The 15,802-nt window shown below is 43.2% G+C and overlaps 9 protein-coding genes across 9 annotated transcripts; 4 read left to right on the forward strand and 5 right to left on the reverse strand.

Moving 5' to 3' along the window:
* Positions 1-371: 371 nt before the first annotated feature.
* Positions 372-1,385, forward strand: EAE98_000102 (uncharacterized protein; the record flags this gene model as incomplete). The annotated part of the gene is made up of 3 exons (XM_038947720.1): positions 372-628; positions 676-1,200; positions 1,256-1,385. 3 exons carry the CDS (start codon positions 372-374, stop codon positions 1,383-1,385), a joined length of 912 nt encoding a protein of 303 aa, XP_038815397.1.
* A 597-nt stretch (positions 1,386-1,982) lies between these two features.
* Positions 1,983-2,729, reverse strand: EAE98_000103 (uncharacterized protein; the record flags this gene model as incomplete). The annotated part of the gene is made up of 1 exon (XM_038947721.1): positions 1,983-2,729. One exon carries the CDS (start codon positions 2,727-2,729, stop codon positions 1,983-1,985), a length of 747 nt encoding a protein of 248 aa, XP_038815398.1.
* Positions 2,730-2,825: 96 nt separating this feature from the next.
* EAE98_000104 (uncharacterized protein) lies at positions 2,826-3,763 on the reverse strand (the record flags this gene model as incomplete). Its single annotated transcript, XM_038947722.1, has 4 exons — positions 2,826-3,251; positions 3,383-3,548; positions 3,569-3,638; positions 3,661-3,763. The coding sequence occupies 4 exons, from the start codon at positions 3,761-3,763 to the stop codon at positions 2,826-2,828; spliced, it is 765 nt and encodes a 254-aa protein (XP_038815399.1).
* Positions 3,764-4,485: 722 nt separating this feature from the next.
* EAE98_000105 (uncharacterized protein) lies at positions 4,486-5,895 on the forward strand (the record flags this gene model as incomplete). Its single annotated transcript, XM_038947723.1, has 2 exons — positions 4,486-4,641; positions 4,693-5,895. 2 exons carry the CDS (start codon positions 4,486-4,488, stop codon positions 5,893-5,895), a joined length of 1,359 nt encoding a protein of 452 aa, XP_038815400.1.
* A 383-nt stretch (positions 5,896-6,278) lies between these two features.
* EAE98_000106 (uncharacterized protein) lies at positions 6,279-7,281 on the reverse strand (the record flags this gene model as incomplete). Its single annotated transcript, XM_038947724.1, has 2 exons — positions 6,279-6,586; positions 6,651-7,281. The coding sequence occupies 2 exons, from the start codon at positions 7,279-7,281 to the stop codon at positions 6,279-6,281; spliced, it is 939 nt and encodes a 312-aa protein (XP_038815401.1).
* A 1,132-nt stretch (positions 7,282-8,413) lies between these two features.
* Positions 8,414-9,343, forward strand: EAE98_000107 (uncharacterized protein; the record flags this gene model as incomplete). Its single annotated transcript, XM_038947725.1, has 1 exon — positions 8,414-9,343. The coding sequence occupies one exon, from the start codon at positions 8,414-8,416 to the stop codon at positions 9,341-9,343; it is 930 nt and encodes a 309-aa protein (XP_038815402.1).
* A 603-nt stretch (positions 9,344-9,946) lies between these two features.
* Positions 9,947-11,319, reverse strand: EAE98_000108 (uncharacterized protein; the record flags this gene model as incomplete). The annotated part of the gene is made up of 2 exons (XM_038947726.1): positions 9,947-10,583; positions 10,637-11,319. 2 exons carry the CDS (start codon positions 11,317-11,319, stop codon positions 9,947-9,949), a joined length of 1,320 nt encoding a protein of 439 aa, XP_038815403.1.
* A 508-nt stretch (positions 11,320-11,827) lies between these two features.
* Positions 11,828-14,413, forward strand: EAE98_000109 (uncharacterized protein; the record flags this gene model as incomplete). The annotated part of the gene is made up of 5 exons (XM_038947727.1): positions 11,828-12,261; positions 12,336-12,792; positions 12,928-13,110; positions 13,162-13,232; positions 13,297-14,413. 5 exons carry the CDS (start codon positions 11,828-11,830, stop codon positions 14,411-14,413), a joined length of 2,262 nt encoding a protein of 753 aa, XP_038815404.1.
* A 476-nt stretch (positions 14,414-14,889) lies between these two features.
* EAE98_000110 (uncharacterized protein) lies at positions 14,890-15,633 on the reverse strand (the record flags this gene model as incomplete). The annotated part of the gene is made up of 1 exon (XM_038947728.1): positions 14,890-15,633. One exon carries the CDS (start codon positions 15,631-15,633, stop codon positions 14,890-14,892), a length of 744 nt encoding a protein of 247 aa, XP_038815405.1.
* Between the last annotated feature and the right edge of the window lie 169 nt (positions 15,634-15,802).

Raw genomic sequence — 15,802 nt, forward strand, 5'->3', positions numbered from 1 at the left:
CTTTGCATTCCTTTCGGCCATCGCTTCATATCAATCGCAAATGCTGTGCAATCAATCACCGCTCCTATAACACGATTCGGTCGACGGAATGATGATTCGTAGGCGGGAAGGGCCCAGTAACCTTTCTCCTCATCAACCAAGGGTCGAAGCACCAGTTGATTGAGGCTTCAATCCGACCTATAAGTTGAATGTGTACATAATTTCGCTCCCGCCAAAATGTTGGGATGGAGTAAAAAGTCCTGTGCCGCCAAGTTATGAATGAATACAAGTCATCTTTGACCCTTCATTTTGAAGTAACATTCTTTCATTATTCCATATTTACTTTTTTCAAAAAGAATTCTATTTGAATTTGTGGAAAAACGTCTGAAGTCATGTCTTATTACGCAAATTGTCTAAAAGTTTCAGATGAATGCCCTGTCTCAGCAACACCATTTGGATACGCACCATCTCTTTCAGCTAACGCTACTTTGTTGGCCATTTTCTGCATCATTACGATCGCACAGTTGATACAAGGTTTCAGATATCAGTCATGGGGATTTACAGCTACGTTCATACTGGGGAGTTTGTGCGAAGTAATTGGGTATGCTGGGAGAGTAATGATGACATCTAGTCCCTGGAGTCATGTCGGGTAAGATATTCGTTCAATCTATCTAGATGAGACTAACAGTTATCCAGGCTCACTCTCCAAAATCTCTTTCTCACAGTTGGCCCCCTATTCTTCCTCAACGGAGTATTCCTCTGCTACACAAACATAATCGAAACCTACAGCATCACTCTCTCCCGCATCAATCCCGTCACCTACCCTCTCATCTCCACCTCCGTCACACTTCTCCCCTTTATTCTCCTCACCTCCGGATCTCTCCTCCAAAGCACTTCTGCAGTCGGCTTTACCCCGCCCTTCTATCTTTCTACCGGCTCCAACATCGTCATCGCAGGCTTGAGCTTCCAATTGCTTTCGATGATTTGTTTTGGTATTTTGCATGCAGATTATAAAATCCAAGTTCGTGCCTACCCCGAACAACTAAATGCGTATGCAGAAAACACACGCGCCTCGAGACGGTTTATGTATTTCTATATTGCACTTCCAACAACATTTTTGGCAGTCGGCATCAGTGCTATCTACAGAATGGCTGTTTTGGGGCAAGGATGGGGAATGAGCTTTATGAAGAATGAGATTGGATTTATTTGTTTGGAGGGAATGTAAGTTTGTTATTCTGATTTTTGTGGTGTGAGGATTGTACTGACTACTTCGTAGAACTGTGGCGATTGCGGGTTACGCATTGTCGGTTGTTCATCCGGGTTACGTGTTCAGACCAACGGAGTATATTAATCATAAGAGTGCAGAGATAATTACTGATGATAAATTGGAAGAGGCTTGGAATTGAAGGTGATGAAACCGGAAATGAATAGTCTCGAGTCTCTCTCGGGACAGTTGTATTGCATGGCAAGTTTGGAGATTCGCCAATTGTTATGGCGCTTATCGTGTCAAGGTGCGGCCTTTGAAAGACCACAGAGGTATTCAAGCAAGTGAAGGACGGCGTTATGGGCCTAGTTTATTTTATTTTATGGTTTGTTCTATACCGAAGTTGATTGTATGAATATGAAGTATAACTAGAGGAATGTTTTGCTTGTAAAGATTGTTTAATGCTTGCTTAATTGAGCCACCGAGAATGTGGTGAAGAGACCATTTCAACCGAGTCGAAGCATTTCGCTGTCCTTGAAATGAAAGAATAAATTTCAAAGCAGAAGCTGGATTATATTCCACGTCAGACGGTCGCTTATATCTCTTGAAAGGTTTATTATTGTTCTGGAAAGTTTTACAAATCTGGGAAACGAAAAATATTCAATATATCCTGAGATAGATTGTATTATTTGTGCCACGATTCGTGATCCTTGTGACTATCATTTTGGTATGTTGTATTTGTATGGAATCCCGGCACAGATCCATTCACCAATCGGCCTGAAATGCTTTCGTCGTCGCCTTACCGACCACTCCAGCAACTCAAGTGGCCAGTGATTATATTGCGAAGCTCCCATCGTGTGTCTTCCGAAGGATTCTTTTCCAGGCCCAACTTCGAGCGAGGAATTGTCTCCACTAGAATAGAATTTTCGTAAAGATTCCCGCGCCTTGCAAGGTTCCACAGCAGCTCCAATGCTCTGCTTTTCATCTTCTCATCGGGACATCTTTGGGTTACGAGAAACAGACTTGTTACTAAACCGTCATTTACCCACTTGAAAGCTTGGTTCTTGTTATTCGGCTCCAGAATCTCGACTCCAAACTCAAGTAGCGCAGCGCATAAAGCTGTGATCTGATGCTCACTAATTGTGATCTGTGGGAGACCAAGACGCACGCAGATTTGTTTGATCATCAACGCTGTTGCAATTTGGTAAGGTGATGATGATCGAGAACGTGAACGACTAGATTTAAAAATGCAAGTGAATGCCCTCGACCATCTATCGATAGCTGCTCCATAGGCCAAGACATCTTCTGAGTATATCTTTGGCTTTGAATTTGGACATAGACGATCAACTTCGGTTGGATGATCTCGTTCTCCTGGACATTGGTAATTGCAATCTGCGTACCAGTTTAAGCCATGTCGATTGAGAATATCAAAGTAGAGGCGCGCTTGTTTGAGGGAGCTGAACTCTACAGGCATGTTTTCGAGGAACAAAGTATCCTCGAGATCCTGCAGTGATTCATGAGATGCGAAGGGTGGTTGAGATGGCATGAATAATAAAAAGCCTTGCTCCCAACGGATGAACAGTGCAAGAAGATCGATATCGATTCCAAGTGACCATATTGAATGTGTATTTTTGAGCACATGTTATTCTCTAACACTAGATACAATTTTGAGGCCTGATACGACGATTTTGATAGAAGCTTCTTGACGACCTTGATACAACTCGAAAATACTGGTCAAGACACATGAGACAAGTATACTTTGTAACCTATCTAATTCCACAACTTTATTTGTGTTCCGTCTTGCCAGACGTAGAAATTTTGAATACTCTCTCAAAGCGAACAGATAATGCTCAGAGGGAGCTGTATGTCGAGTGTTGTTGGATAACGGAGAATCGAAATCCACTTCCATGTTTCTCGCAAGTGATCCTAAAGCGACGACAGCATGTTTGACAAATTCCTTTTGGTGGCACAATTGAAGTACAAGTCGCTCCCAGAAATCCGTATCGAAGTAGCCTGAAAGAAGCGATGCATTTTTATTCTTGAAGAACTCAAAGTATTGATATTGAGCCTCATGGTCGAATGATAACGTTTGTTAACGTTAGAGATGTTGTAAAAGAATAATATTTCGCTATTAACTCATTAGATTTCAGGGACAAGTTGTTGAATTCAAAACTCACGAGCTATTCTCGAGTTAGCTACAATTTTTCTTTTTGGCGCTATCTTTCTGTGAAGTGTTCCTTTTCTTGGACCGACAAGCGATTGATAAATACAAACTAATCCGCCCACTAGGCATTTTTGACATATAGGGTTTGACTCGTCGCATTTAACATGACGGGATCTATCCAAGACTATAACATCAACAAGTCTGCAAAATTGTGGAATAACGTGAACATGAAGTTATAGAAGTGGGACTTACTTGCACAGAATGACTGGTCAGCTATGCATAAGAGAACATCTGATTAGATTGTTGAACAGACATGGTTCGCAGCCTGCCCTTGATCTAGGTACAGCAGCGATCCGTTCTCTTGGTGATTCAGCCTGCGACGGTGCAGACATTATGGTTGCTGTAGACGGTAACATAGTGATTTTTTAAAATCTTCTCCCCTTAAGATTGAACTGCGAAAATAAGATGAAAATCTTAGATTCACTGCTGCTGCCTTGTTTCCCCTGCTCTTTCTGGATCCATACGTAAAGGAGCATTAAAGGCTTAGCATCTCATGGGTATCAATGTCATCTCACCAATCATGACACTGGAACTGTGTAAGCCTGGGTGCACGCCGTGTTTCCTTGATCGCTGGTTTGGTTTCCCTCTCGATAACATATTTGTGTACTTAAAAAATGAGCACTACATGGTTATGGAGGGAATATTGAATGTTAAGATGCCATGAAAAGCAATGAACAAAAAGAAACTGATGAAGTTACTATGATGAATAGATTACCGGTGGGTCATTGAAGCATGCGGCGCAGTAGTATGTGATGAGCACGGACCAATATAAAGGGGGTCTAGTGTATTATGCACCTACGAACTAGGTATGTATGCGATGTATGTAAGATATTAAGAGGATACAAGACCAACCTCGGACCACCAAAGACGAACACTCAATCGAGGTAATATTTGATACAAACAAGTCAGTCAATGGGAACTATTACAGAAAGATACTTGGCGGCATTACATTCTGGTCCCAATCTCAGGCTTCCCTCAAAAATATCATTCAACCAAGACTCAAACCTTAACAGTCGTGATACACTTTCTCGCGTAGTGTTATCAAAACCGAGATACTCGAGTACTAAAGGCTTTTATAATGGCGCAAACGGGAACTTTCTCATGGATCAGTGAACGACCTCATGTATCACACCCGATCACTCCGAATCAGAAGCCCCACTCAAATTATCGCCCTCGAAAATCGCATACTAAGTCTAGGAACGGCTGCAATAACTGCAGGAAACGCAGAATAAAGGTGTGTAGTTACCTGCTAAATCGTCTGTATCTTGCCTGATAGAAGACATAGTGTGATGAAGCAAAACCAAGCTGTGGACAATGTTCAGACCGACTACTCGGGGCAGTTCAGTGTGAATATCTTGTCCTACAAAAGCCACTCATGAGAGACCAATTACCGTCGAAACAACAGATATCGACCGGACGGATCTGTAGCCCATCGGTCAGAGACCAAATCATTTCGTACCTGGAAAAGTCAGAGGTTCCGTGCTCGCACTTTAAAGACCCCATCTACAAGCCAGGTGATGCTTCTGAATTACTGGACCACTTCACTGAAGTCACTACTCCTTGGGTTGGATCTCAATCGTTTCAGCATATCATCCAGCAGCATGGGCTAAGTATTTCTCTCAAAGCCCCTTACCTAATGCATGCCATTCTTGCTTTTTCGGCAAGCCATCTTCATTATTTACACCCAAAAGAGAAAAAATATGGCATTGCTTTCACGTTACACTACTCTAAATCTTTATCGTCCTACTCATCAGAGCTTCGAACGAGCTTGAATGCCAGAAATGCAGATGCAATCATCGCATCGTCTTACCTTCACACGATGCTGACTTTTAGAAATATTCAGCCAGATCTAAATATTGACACTGATGAAAGCGGTCGACTTACTTGGCTACGTGCTATGAGAGGGGTATCAATCTTGTGGGATACGAGCGATATGAATTGCCACCTCCAAGACAGTATTTTGCTAGATATGAAACACGATCCCAAATTCTTAAACGAAGGTCCTTGCAATCATGACAAGCCGAACGACGTAAATCCGTGGGCACTAGAAATATCTAGAGCGCTTCATAGGCTATTTGAAGGGGAACAGGATTCAAAGATGTTCAAGGATTCTTATGAGGGGCCCTTGAGGCACTTATGTCAACTGATACGACTCGGAACTGGCCAAGATACGATCTGCACGTTTATGTCGTTCGTGGGTGAACTCCCCGATTCCTTTGTGCAGTTACTGGATCAGAAAGACCCCAGAGCTTTGTTGATTTTATGTTATTGGAGTGCCCTATTGAGCCAAATATACTACTGGTGGGTTATGGACCCTGCAACTGCTGTGTGTAGTAGGCTTTGTGCATACTTGGATGGGATTCACGATGAGAGGATACGTAGCCTACTACATTATCCAGCCAATCAGTGTGGCTATATGATGGATAGTGCACTTCTAAACATCGTCGACGCACCTCTACAAATGGATTGCCACAATATCAGTTTATAAAAAGTTTGTCACCTTCAATATGGAATCTGTGTTTCCAACATTCCGAATTACTAGAAAACCATCGGGGAAGAAGGGCTTCTGATCTCTTACATTCTTCTATTGTAACGAATTTGATCGAAGTATTATATCTACATTCCCGAATCTACCGAAACAACCAACCCATTCTCCAGAGACCCACCCCTTTACGAATACTGAAAAACCGGCGTTATTCAGAATTAGAAAAGGGAAACTCCCAAGTCTCCCCTCAGAGGGTCGATCCCGCGTCGAAGTGCAAGAAATTTACTTATTTAAAAGAAAGAAACTGTTGGTGCAATAGAGATGAAAGAGATTAGGCAAAGCGGTGTAGAACAGCACTTAATTTTCTAAATTCATATGATTCATTTTCAGATTTTTGTACTTTTACCCAGACTTTCTTTCGTGTGCCCCTTTAGAAACTCCTCCACGGTAGTAGGCACCACTTCCGGGTAACGACTATTATCTGTATCACCCAATAATGTCTGTCCGTTAGACATCCAGTATTGGCCATACAAGCCAATCCAAGCAAATCCGTTCCTTGGATTTTCTTTGAAGGCAGAAGTCATATTGTCATGAAGATCTTGGAGTGAGCCAAGTCGCTGGCTATTTGGCTCAACTCCAAAAGCTTCTCGGTATAGATGAGCTAATTTCTTAATGCTCTTTGAGTCTCCTCGATCTGGAAAAGAATATTAGTAAGACTTTGAACTCAAAATGATGAAACAAATATTCCATGGCCTTACATTTTACAGCCCCAACAGCTTTTGGATCCATAGAAACTGCAGCTACAAATTTTGCAGTATCTTTTATGGCAGTCATCTCCAACTGTTCATCACCTGTACCATAATATCGAAACTTGCCCTCCTCAGCATTTACAAAACCAAGCAGAGGACTCCATACGAATTCCATGAATGCTCCGTTAAGGACATGAACACCCCTGATATTTTCCGTTTGCTCTTTCTCCTGAAGATACTGATGAATGTGTTTCGATGGATCCTTGGCGGGATAATCCCCGAGTTTGAGAGGTCGATAGTCAAAAGTATAATCAGAGGCGATGTAGCGAGAAACGTTCTCTGCAATACATGCATCGATAAGAATCTTTTGACCATCGATCATAAGCTTGCTGTCACCGAGATAACAACATATGCACACAGATATACCCGTTAGAGCAGTGCGAATGGTAGAGATGTCTATGGAACTGGCCTCGAAGAGTCTAACCAGAGGATTCAAACGTATGTTTTCGTCGACCTTACTAGCTGAGCGGCAAATACCATGGATTATCGCATCCGGGTGGTCTTGAAGGATAAATTTGGCGATCAAGCGAGCCATTCTGCCTGTGAAGCCAGCAATCGCTATCATTGTAGGGGAAGACATTTTGTGAGGAAGAAAATGAAGTGGAAGTCTGGGAGATGGTCTTTTCAAATGGTAAAATAGGACGATTGGACTAAGTTCATACATCTAGTTGTAGCCCATCTTTATATAGATTCACATATGGTACTCTAGAAGGGATTCTAGACAGTAAGAACGATCTCTCTGTACGAGGAGAATTCATCATACAGGCATATCAACGAATAAAATATCAATATAATAGCCATTGCCTTCAAACATCATGAACAACATGACGATAGACGTCAGCAAAGCATGACCGACCGAGTTCGAATACGTTCCGCATCCGCAATAGCGTGATCTTACAGAGTGTGGTGCCACAGGTGTGGAGATGATGATGATATAAGATCCCGTTTTGCTGTGCCAAGGAGAACAATAGAGCAATCGAATACATTCTGCATATGGCTTAGTTTTATCTTATATATACGCTAGCCAAAAACAAAACGTGTTCGCTTCGTCTTGCTTTGAATCCCGAGTCTTTGACGCACTGTGCGCATGCAGATCATGAGGAGATGGTGGATTTAAGATTCTATTTCAAAATCTAATTCTTTTTTTCTTTTCTTTTTTCTTTTTATCTTCCATCAATGGTTTGTTTGCTACCACGCAATGCTACTGTACAAACCTACTAGATCCGAAGCATACTCTTCCCATTTTGGAATAAGGTATGAATGTGTGATTGGGTGAATCGCGAAAGTGCATAAAACATTGAACATTTCTGTTGATCTTTCCATCTGGAATCGAGAGATAAGATATAACCTTAATTCAAAAGGGTTTAGCGTAGGATCGATCGCAGGAGTTTATCCGGTAGCATATTGCCATCTCGCGCCTTCGCTCTCTAGTTACTTGCGAGTTTGGAGATTGGTAATCCTGGGCTCATCAACATGTATTTCATCGCATTTGTGGTGATACCCAACCACTAGGAGTTAACTTTCAAGCTGCTGGTTGAAGTGTTCAAAAGCTCTGCGATTTCTCGATTTACTGGCAAGTTAATATTCAATTCATCTTTCTTGATCGGATTCGAAACGGTTTTCATTTTCATTGTGTGCTAGCTTCAATCATTGCAACATTCACAAGTTTTCCCAATTGAATAACTTTATTTTACCGAAGTCATCACGACAAGATGTCAAGCTTCGTCGCCGTTGCAGGTGCAGCAGGTAATCTGGGCTCTCAAATTGCCCTTGATCTACGCAGGAGAAATGTAGCTGTCAAAGCTCTTGTACGTCCCGGCACCGCAGCATCCCGCACCCAAAAATTACAAGACGCTGGCGTCGATATAGTAGAAGTCGACATGAACGATGGTCCAGCTATCTTAAAAGCCGTCTCAGGTGCCACAACAGTCGTTTCAGCACTTCAGGGTCTCAGAGAAGTTATGCTAGGCGTTCAGGGAAGACTCCTCGAGGCTTCTGTTGCTGCGGATGTACAGCGATTTATTCCGTCTGATTTCGCTTTGGATTTCACCAAGTGCACGCCGGGATCCAACAGAAATCTCGATCTTCGTCGTGAATTTCACACCAAGCTTGATGCATCGGGAATTCGCTGGACGAGTGTGCTGAATGGTGGCTTCATGGAACTTCTCACAACTGGTCAAATGCCAGTTATCAACGACAAATGGCACCGAATTTTCTATTTTGGAAGCGTGGATCAGAAACTAGATTACACGATGATTCCAGACGTAGCTGCTTATACAGCTGCTGTAGCTGCGGATCCAAATCCAACACCAAAATTCTTACGTATTGCGGGTAGCTCGGTCAATGCAAAAGATTTGGCTGCTGTTGTCACTAAGGTTCGTGGTGAGGAGTATAAACCGATGTGGACAGGAAGTGTTGGATTCCTTCGGGTTTTTATTTCGATCCTAAAGTTCGTGATCGGGGGAGAGGAAACGCAGGTATTCCCTCCTTGGCAGGGGATGCAGTATGTGGAAAATATGGTCTCTGGAAAAGGAAAATTGGATCCTATTGATAATGATAGGTATCCGGATCTGAAGTGGACGACTATCGAGAAAGCTCTAGCAGAGGCGGATGCGGAAAAAAAGAAGAGCAAGTCACTTTGAAAGAAAGTGAAATGAGTGGGGAAACGGGGACTGCTTAATGAAATTTGCATGTTCTAGTACCGGGATTTGTTTGTGGCTTGCGATATTCATGTAATAGTTCTCCTTACCTATTAATACAATACAAATTTGCAACTGTACATATTTATCACAACTATGTATCAGATGTCAGACCGGCAGGCCAGACTACTTTCCACGGTTATTCCTGTGGTTGTAGAAATGGGAAAAATCACAATACCAGCAACTGGAAGATCGCAAGAGGGATGGGGGATTGGAAATCAACAGAGTTTGTGAAGGTGGCCATGCATCTATTGGTAGAGTGTGGTTCCCTGATTGGGATATTACTGTAGGGCGTGCAATGGCGATGTTTGCAAGTCATAAAAAACATGTCATGCAATATTGTTTGGCTGATTCTTTAGTATGGAATAACGAGGAAATTGTTGTTCTGGCTGCCACGCAATGATTATATGTGAACCACAGCTTTGGTTCTTAAGGAGTAGCTATCAATATATTCTCATGTGCAGCAGTCATGCAATTGAAAGATATTAACCAGAGATCCAAAGCTGCGGTTCACCGCTTACTCTTGCCATGCTGCTTTCCATTTAATCAAACCCGCTTCCAATCATCTCGCTCGACCCTTGAGCAGAGATCCTTCAGTCTTTGTGCTGCCCATTCGAAGTCTGCCATTTCAAGATATATTTGACCACTAATTCTCGCCCGTAAGCCCCCTGAATAATACTTGGTAATAATCATCGTATCATATTCCTTGATGAAAGTTTCTTCGATCCACTTAGCAATGTGAGGGGCATCTGAGGAACTTATTGAGAAGTGCTCAGTCTCGGATTCAGCAGAAACTTTGATGGAAGTCTGCACAATCCGTAAAGGCAAACGGACATTGACGAAACAAGACTTGTTTATGGAACCTGAATGATTCTCCAAAATTTCCGTGTGGAGAATTTCCGCCATTCTTTGACCTCCTGTCAACGCGATGGTACGACAATAAGAGCGGACTTTTTCTTCTCCACCACAGACTCCTTGTCGGAATCTCAATGCTTCAGGGATACAGATGTATGGGGTGGGGTCAATCGTTGAAACTTTTTGAAATATTTCAACAAAGTAGTTTGGTTTGGGAGAATCTTTAGCCAACTGAAAAGATTTAGATGTAGGTAGCGTGGTTCGTATGAGTTCCTGGTTTCGGATCGGTACATGTAATACAGCGCATCCACGAGGAACATAAAGCCACCTGTTCAGGGTCAATTATAGGTAAATGATACTTTGCTGGAGTTTGAGTCATACTTGTAACAATTACTGACGAAAAAGTCTGGTCCAACCTGTCCTAAGTGCGAGAGATCAATGTGCCCGATTCCGTGAGCACCATCGATGAGACTTAATACACCTAGATCTTTACATACTTTCACCATCCCTTCCCAGGGGAATGTTACGCCTGGTAAAGTTACCACCGTATCAAAAATGGCTACCTTGATATTCCTCCCATTGCTGCGCAACTGTTCAACAGCACCTGAGAATTTGGAGATAATATCCTCATCTTCGATGGGATAATCAATTTCAACACGAAACATCTCCAATCCGACATGTGAGGTGTCACAGATAGATTGAAGGGTCTTCTCACATGCCCCATAGATAGTGCTGAAATAAACAACTGCATCACCCGTCTCATACACGAGATTTCTTAAAACGGTATTGATGCCCGTAGTAGCGTTTGGCACGAACACAACTTCGTCTGCTTCCACCCCAAGAAGAGGCGCAATGGCGCGGCGAGACTCGCCTAGAAGTTCAGGATAGGTGTATCGTAAAAATGTATCTGGGTATGATTCTATCTCGTCTTGCAACATGCGCTGATGGTCGCGCACACTTTTTGGAAATGCTCCGAACGAGCCATGGTTCAGTGGGTGATATTGTTTGTTGAAGCTAAAGTGCTTCTCTCGTATTTTTCTCCCGAATTCTTCTGTTGCACTCATTTTTGAAATTGGATGCATTTTAATCATTATTTGATTTATCCAGAAGGTAGATGCAAACTATACGTAGGTCTCGGTAATGGTTATTGGCTGGTCCGCGATCGGTTTATATGAGACGTCCAGGATAATGAGTTGAATGCTTATTGGTTCTGCAGGCGCCCCGGATATAATGGAGGTTTCCAAATTGATTATTATTGGGTATGGTTTATATAGGAGGTAGCTTTCTTTCTCAATCTGGATTAAGATACCGGTAAACTTGCATAAATACCGAGGCGATTTCTAAAAGATGCATATCATGGCCCTCAAATCAAAGCCTCGCCATCTGGTCGTCGCATAGATAGCCCAAACCCCGATTCAGACCACATTGCAACCCTATTAAACCGGTGTGACCGTAAAATACTGTACCTTGTTATCCGTGAAGAGATAATGGTTGCAATGGAATTGGTCTGCCTCACTTGAAATCCCTTCTTTCTTGACATGATTCAAAGGACAAGTCAAACGGGATTTCGATATGGATCCACTGTCAGTAACTGCGAGCGTGATAGCTGTTGCTGCGCTCGCAGGACAGATTGGTTCAGCCTTATCAGAACTGCGAGCGCTTTGCAAGCAATTGCCTGGTAGGCTCCACGCACTGAGCAACGAAATATCCGACATTGAAGTAGTTCTTTATCAGGTAGGTAGAGTCGTTGAAGAACGATCAAAATCCTCTGTTCAGATCTCACGAACAGACACGATATCTATTCCGAAGATTTTGCAGAGGGCGGAGCTAAAATTGAAGGAGTTAAAGACAATCATCGACCGTCTCACCGCATTAACAACCAAGAATGGAGTCATCATTTTCCAAATACGCCTTTGGCAAAAAGAACAATCCAAGATACAAAGTCTACAGGAAGAGATAAGAGAAATCAAATCTAGTTTCAATGTTATTCTCGGGGCTTCTAACTCGTATGCATAAATTCCTTCGTGGCATCTTGAAGCCGCAATGAGCAGATAGACACACAAGCTAATCTGGATCCCAGGCGGGAGATGATGCATGTCCGTCTCGATCTCGAGACATTGTCTACAGTCACTAAACAAACTGCCCAAGCACAAAGCACTTCCTGGGAGGAGTTTCTTCGTGACATAACCTCCCACCATGAAAATGTTGAGGAGACACTCAATCACACATATCAACAGGTTGACGAGAGGATTAGTCGAGTTGAGGAAATGCTGAAGACTCAGTCAACTCAGATCCAAAACAGTCAATTTCTTCAAGTTGGCCCTTCTTACAATATGGGTCCCCCAGCGTCTCGAAGACGCTTATCTAGATCAGTCAGTAAAGAGAGACCGCCAAAGATGCCCAGCCGTCCCGAAGCCGTGGGCGTTCGGCTCACCCAATACGCGAGCATTTGTCGTGCGGGCTGTCTATGTGCATGTCACTCCCAAACAAAATCTAGCACACCTGGATTCATGGATCGCATCCTCGGTCAACTCTTCGTCAGATATGCTGGAATGCCTCTTCTTAGTCAGAAATGTGATACTGCCACATGCAAGAAATCACAATCCCCTCATATGAGCTTCTAATACTGGTTTCCCTTGGGCTTTTGTTGGTCTCAGATAATTCGTCTCCAGTTGGGATACCAATCGAATGCTGGACCACAAATGTCTCTAACCACCCTAAGGCGAGTTCCCGATTCCGCCCAGTGTGTCAGTTTTGCTCTGGAAGGTAACATTGAAGGACTGAAAATTTTGTTCATGAGCGGAATGGCATCACCTCGTGATGTTAGTACTACTCGGGGATATTCTTTACTTCGCGTGAGTTGAAACTACGCTTGACAACCTGTTTTTACTAATTCTCAAACACAGTGGGCATTGTATGGTCAACAGTATGAGACTTGCCGGTTTTCATTGTCCGCTGGTGCCGACGCTGATTATAAGTATGCCGTTTCATTCTTTAGGCGGAGAAAGTCCCAAAGAGTTCCGACTAATCTTCTATTCTAGACCAATATCTCTCAATGATGAATGCCCTAGTGACAAGGCTTGTGATGTTATTCTTCGTGGTGGAATATCCGAGAGGATCATTGAGATTCTGAGACTGCTGGGTGCCAGTAGTGATTTTGTGGAGAACCAAAATTTCGCCGCCATTCACAAGATAGTTCTGAGATTGTCAATGAAAGATTTGGAAGAAGAGATCCTACGAAATCCCAGTCAAATTGATGTTCATGATGCAACGGGCCGTACTGCGCTTGAATGGGCAGCAGCTCGAGGAGATGAACGCTCATTGATAACATTATTGAGTTATGGCGCCGATCCCAACAACATAGACCACAAACTAAACACACCCATTACATTAGCATCGAACCAGAATCATACCGTGTGTGTTAGACTACTTCTCGAAGCTGGAGCTTATCCGGATCCTGTCCTTCCAAACGGTATCAAATTCGGCAGTCCTTTGAATCGCGCGGCGCGAAATGCTTCAGATCCTTTATTACTTAAAACTCTACTCGATTTCAACGCAGACATTGAAGCTGGCAATGTCGATGGCGTTACGCCACTACTACAAGTTGCCCGTGGTAACAGCGCCAGTCACGCGATGCTACTCTTGGAATATGGAGCTAACATCAACGTAACATCAAAAGCTGGTCGTAAACCACTTACCACCGCCATAATACATAACAACCACAATGTCCTCCAATTACTCCTCGATCGCTGGTATGAATATAGCGAATGTCCTCGCTTAAAGGGACCCCACCTTCTTGAACTCGTGGCTCAATATGCAGATTTGGATACTATATCCATTCTTGCTTCTACCAACCACCTGAGGATCAAATTTGACAAAAGTTACGTGTTTGGGGATTTCGTCACCAGGTTACGAAAGAGATCTGGGGTTACAGATAAATTACTGAGTGCTTTCGAAGATCTACTAAACGTTATTAATGAGGGTGCAGCAGAGCACAGAAGTCTAGAGAGTGCCATGGAATCGGGATTATTAGTACATGGAGAACTCGACGAGGAAGATTCGGATGAATTTTATGAAGATGCACAGGAGGTTTTGACGACCATGTCGCCTGATTTTGGATGTCCTTTTATCAGATTGGCAAAGAGAGCTACTATCTAGCACAAATCTGTGTTTTCGATTTGCATTCACTTAGAAATATTTGAGAAAGAATCTGGATGAAGTGTTAAAGAATGACCTGGTTTCTGGCGACTCTTAAAATGTACGGGTTTGCTATGGAGCGGAAATTCTGGCAAGAAAAGAGAACCAGGTGTCAAAAAGAACATTTGTAGGGAAACACTATAGCTGCCAAGGAATAGCATTAGTTATATTGTATGCCTACTTCTAGCTATTGTAGACCTTCCTCCACGAATGAATTAATGCAATTCAATAATAATTAAAGAGTGTCTGTCGTCAACTTCCAAGCTCCCTCGTCATTGATTATCATATCAAACCTGTATCAGGAAATTCTCTTTCTTCCTCTCCATCTCCTTGACTACCAGCAAAGCGATATAACCATATCAAAACTTCAGCTACCTCCTCTCTCAACCCTCATAAACATATCCATCACATTCCCCACCAACAACAATCCCTCTCCATCATCTCGATCGAAAACCAATTTCCGTATCTAACTTATCTTCCTCCGACGCACACCCAATAGTATTATCTCCAAGCCTCCACGTATCCCCAACACTCTCCCTCACACACGCCTCAACATCCCCCATCAACTCCCTCACAACCTCATCCTCCAACGGCACTTCTCTCCTCTTCCCATCAGCCCCAAACAAAATCATCCCATGCGCATACAACATAGTCTGCACCGCTTTAGTACTAATATTATCCCACGAATACAACCCTCCGGGTGCCGTATGCGGAATATTATGAATCGCCGTGCGTGGAGGCGTCGAATACGTAGTCCTAATAACAACACTATGTGCATCCGGACCATGAACCAGTAGCGGTTCAATCTGTGTTCCGTCGGGATTCAAATATTCCAGAGCGGCGGATATGGTATAGCGCACATTGTAGACGAGATCGCCGGGATAGAATACTTCATATGGGGCGATCAGCGGCATGGCCGAGTTCGACGCCATGAGATGTCTTTGCCGTGTAATTCTCATCTCCATGAGGTTCTTGGGAACCCCGTTGGATCTTCCCTCGCGATCGCCAAGTCTTTGATATATGTGTGGAAGATAGGGCCCCTCGGCAGTTTGCCAGTCGTATACTACAGTGGGCAAGTGTTGAAAATCGGTTAGAACGGCTTTGCGGTGAATGAGCTCTTGGTAGAGTTTTTCTCGGCGGCTGACGGGGGCTGTCCCGTTGACATGTACACTAGTGGTCATAGTTTTTTGTGGCTGCTGATGAGGTAGAATTAATCGTTTTCTTGATTGCGTTGCGTTAAGTCAATTCGAGATACTGAATGATGGGGATCCAAAATCGTGTTTGATATCGTTGATTGTGTAAAGAAACTTGTCTCAAAATCTCTACGCATCATTTTGTTTACGCCCGTCG

Source organism: Botrytis deweyae (genome assembly GCF_014898535.1).
Source record: "Botrytis deweyae strain B1 chromosome Unknown BDEW_001, whole genome shotgun sequence".
NCBI lineage: Eukaryota > Fungi > Ascomycota > Leotiomycetes > Helotiales > Sclerotiniaceae > Botrytis > Botrytis deweyae.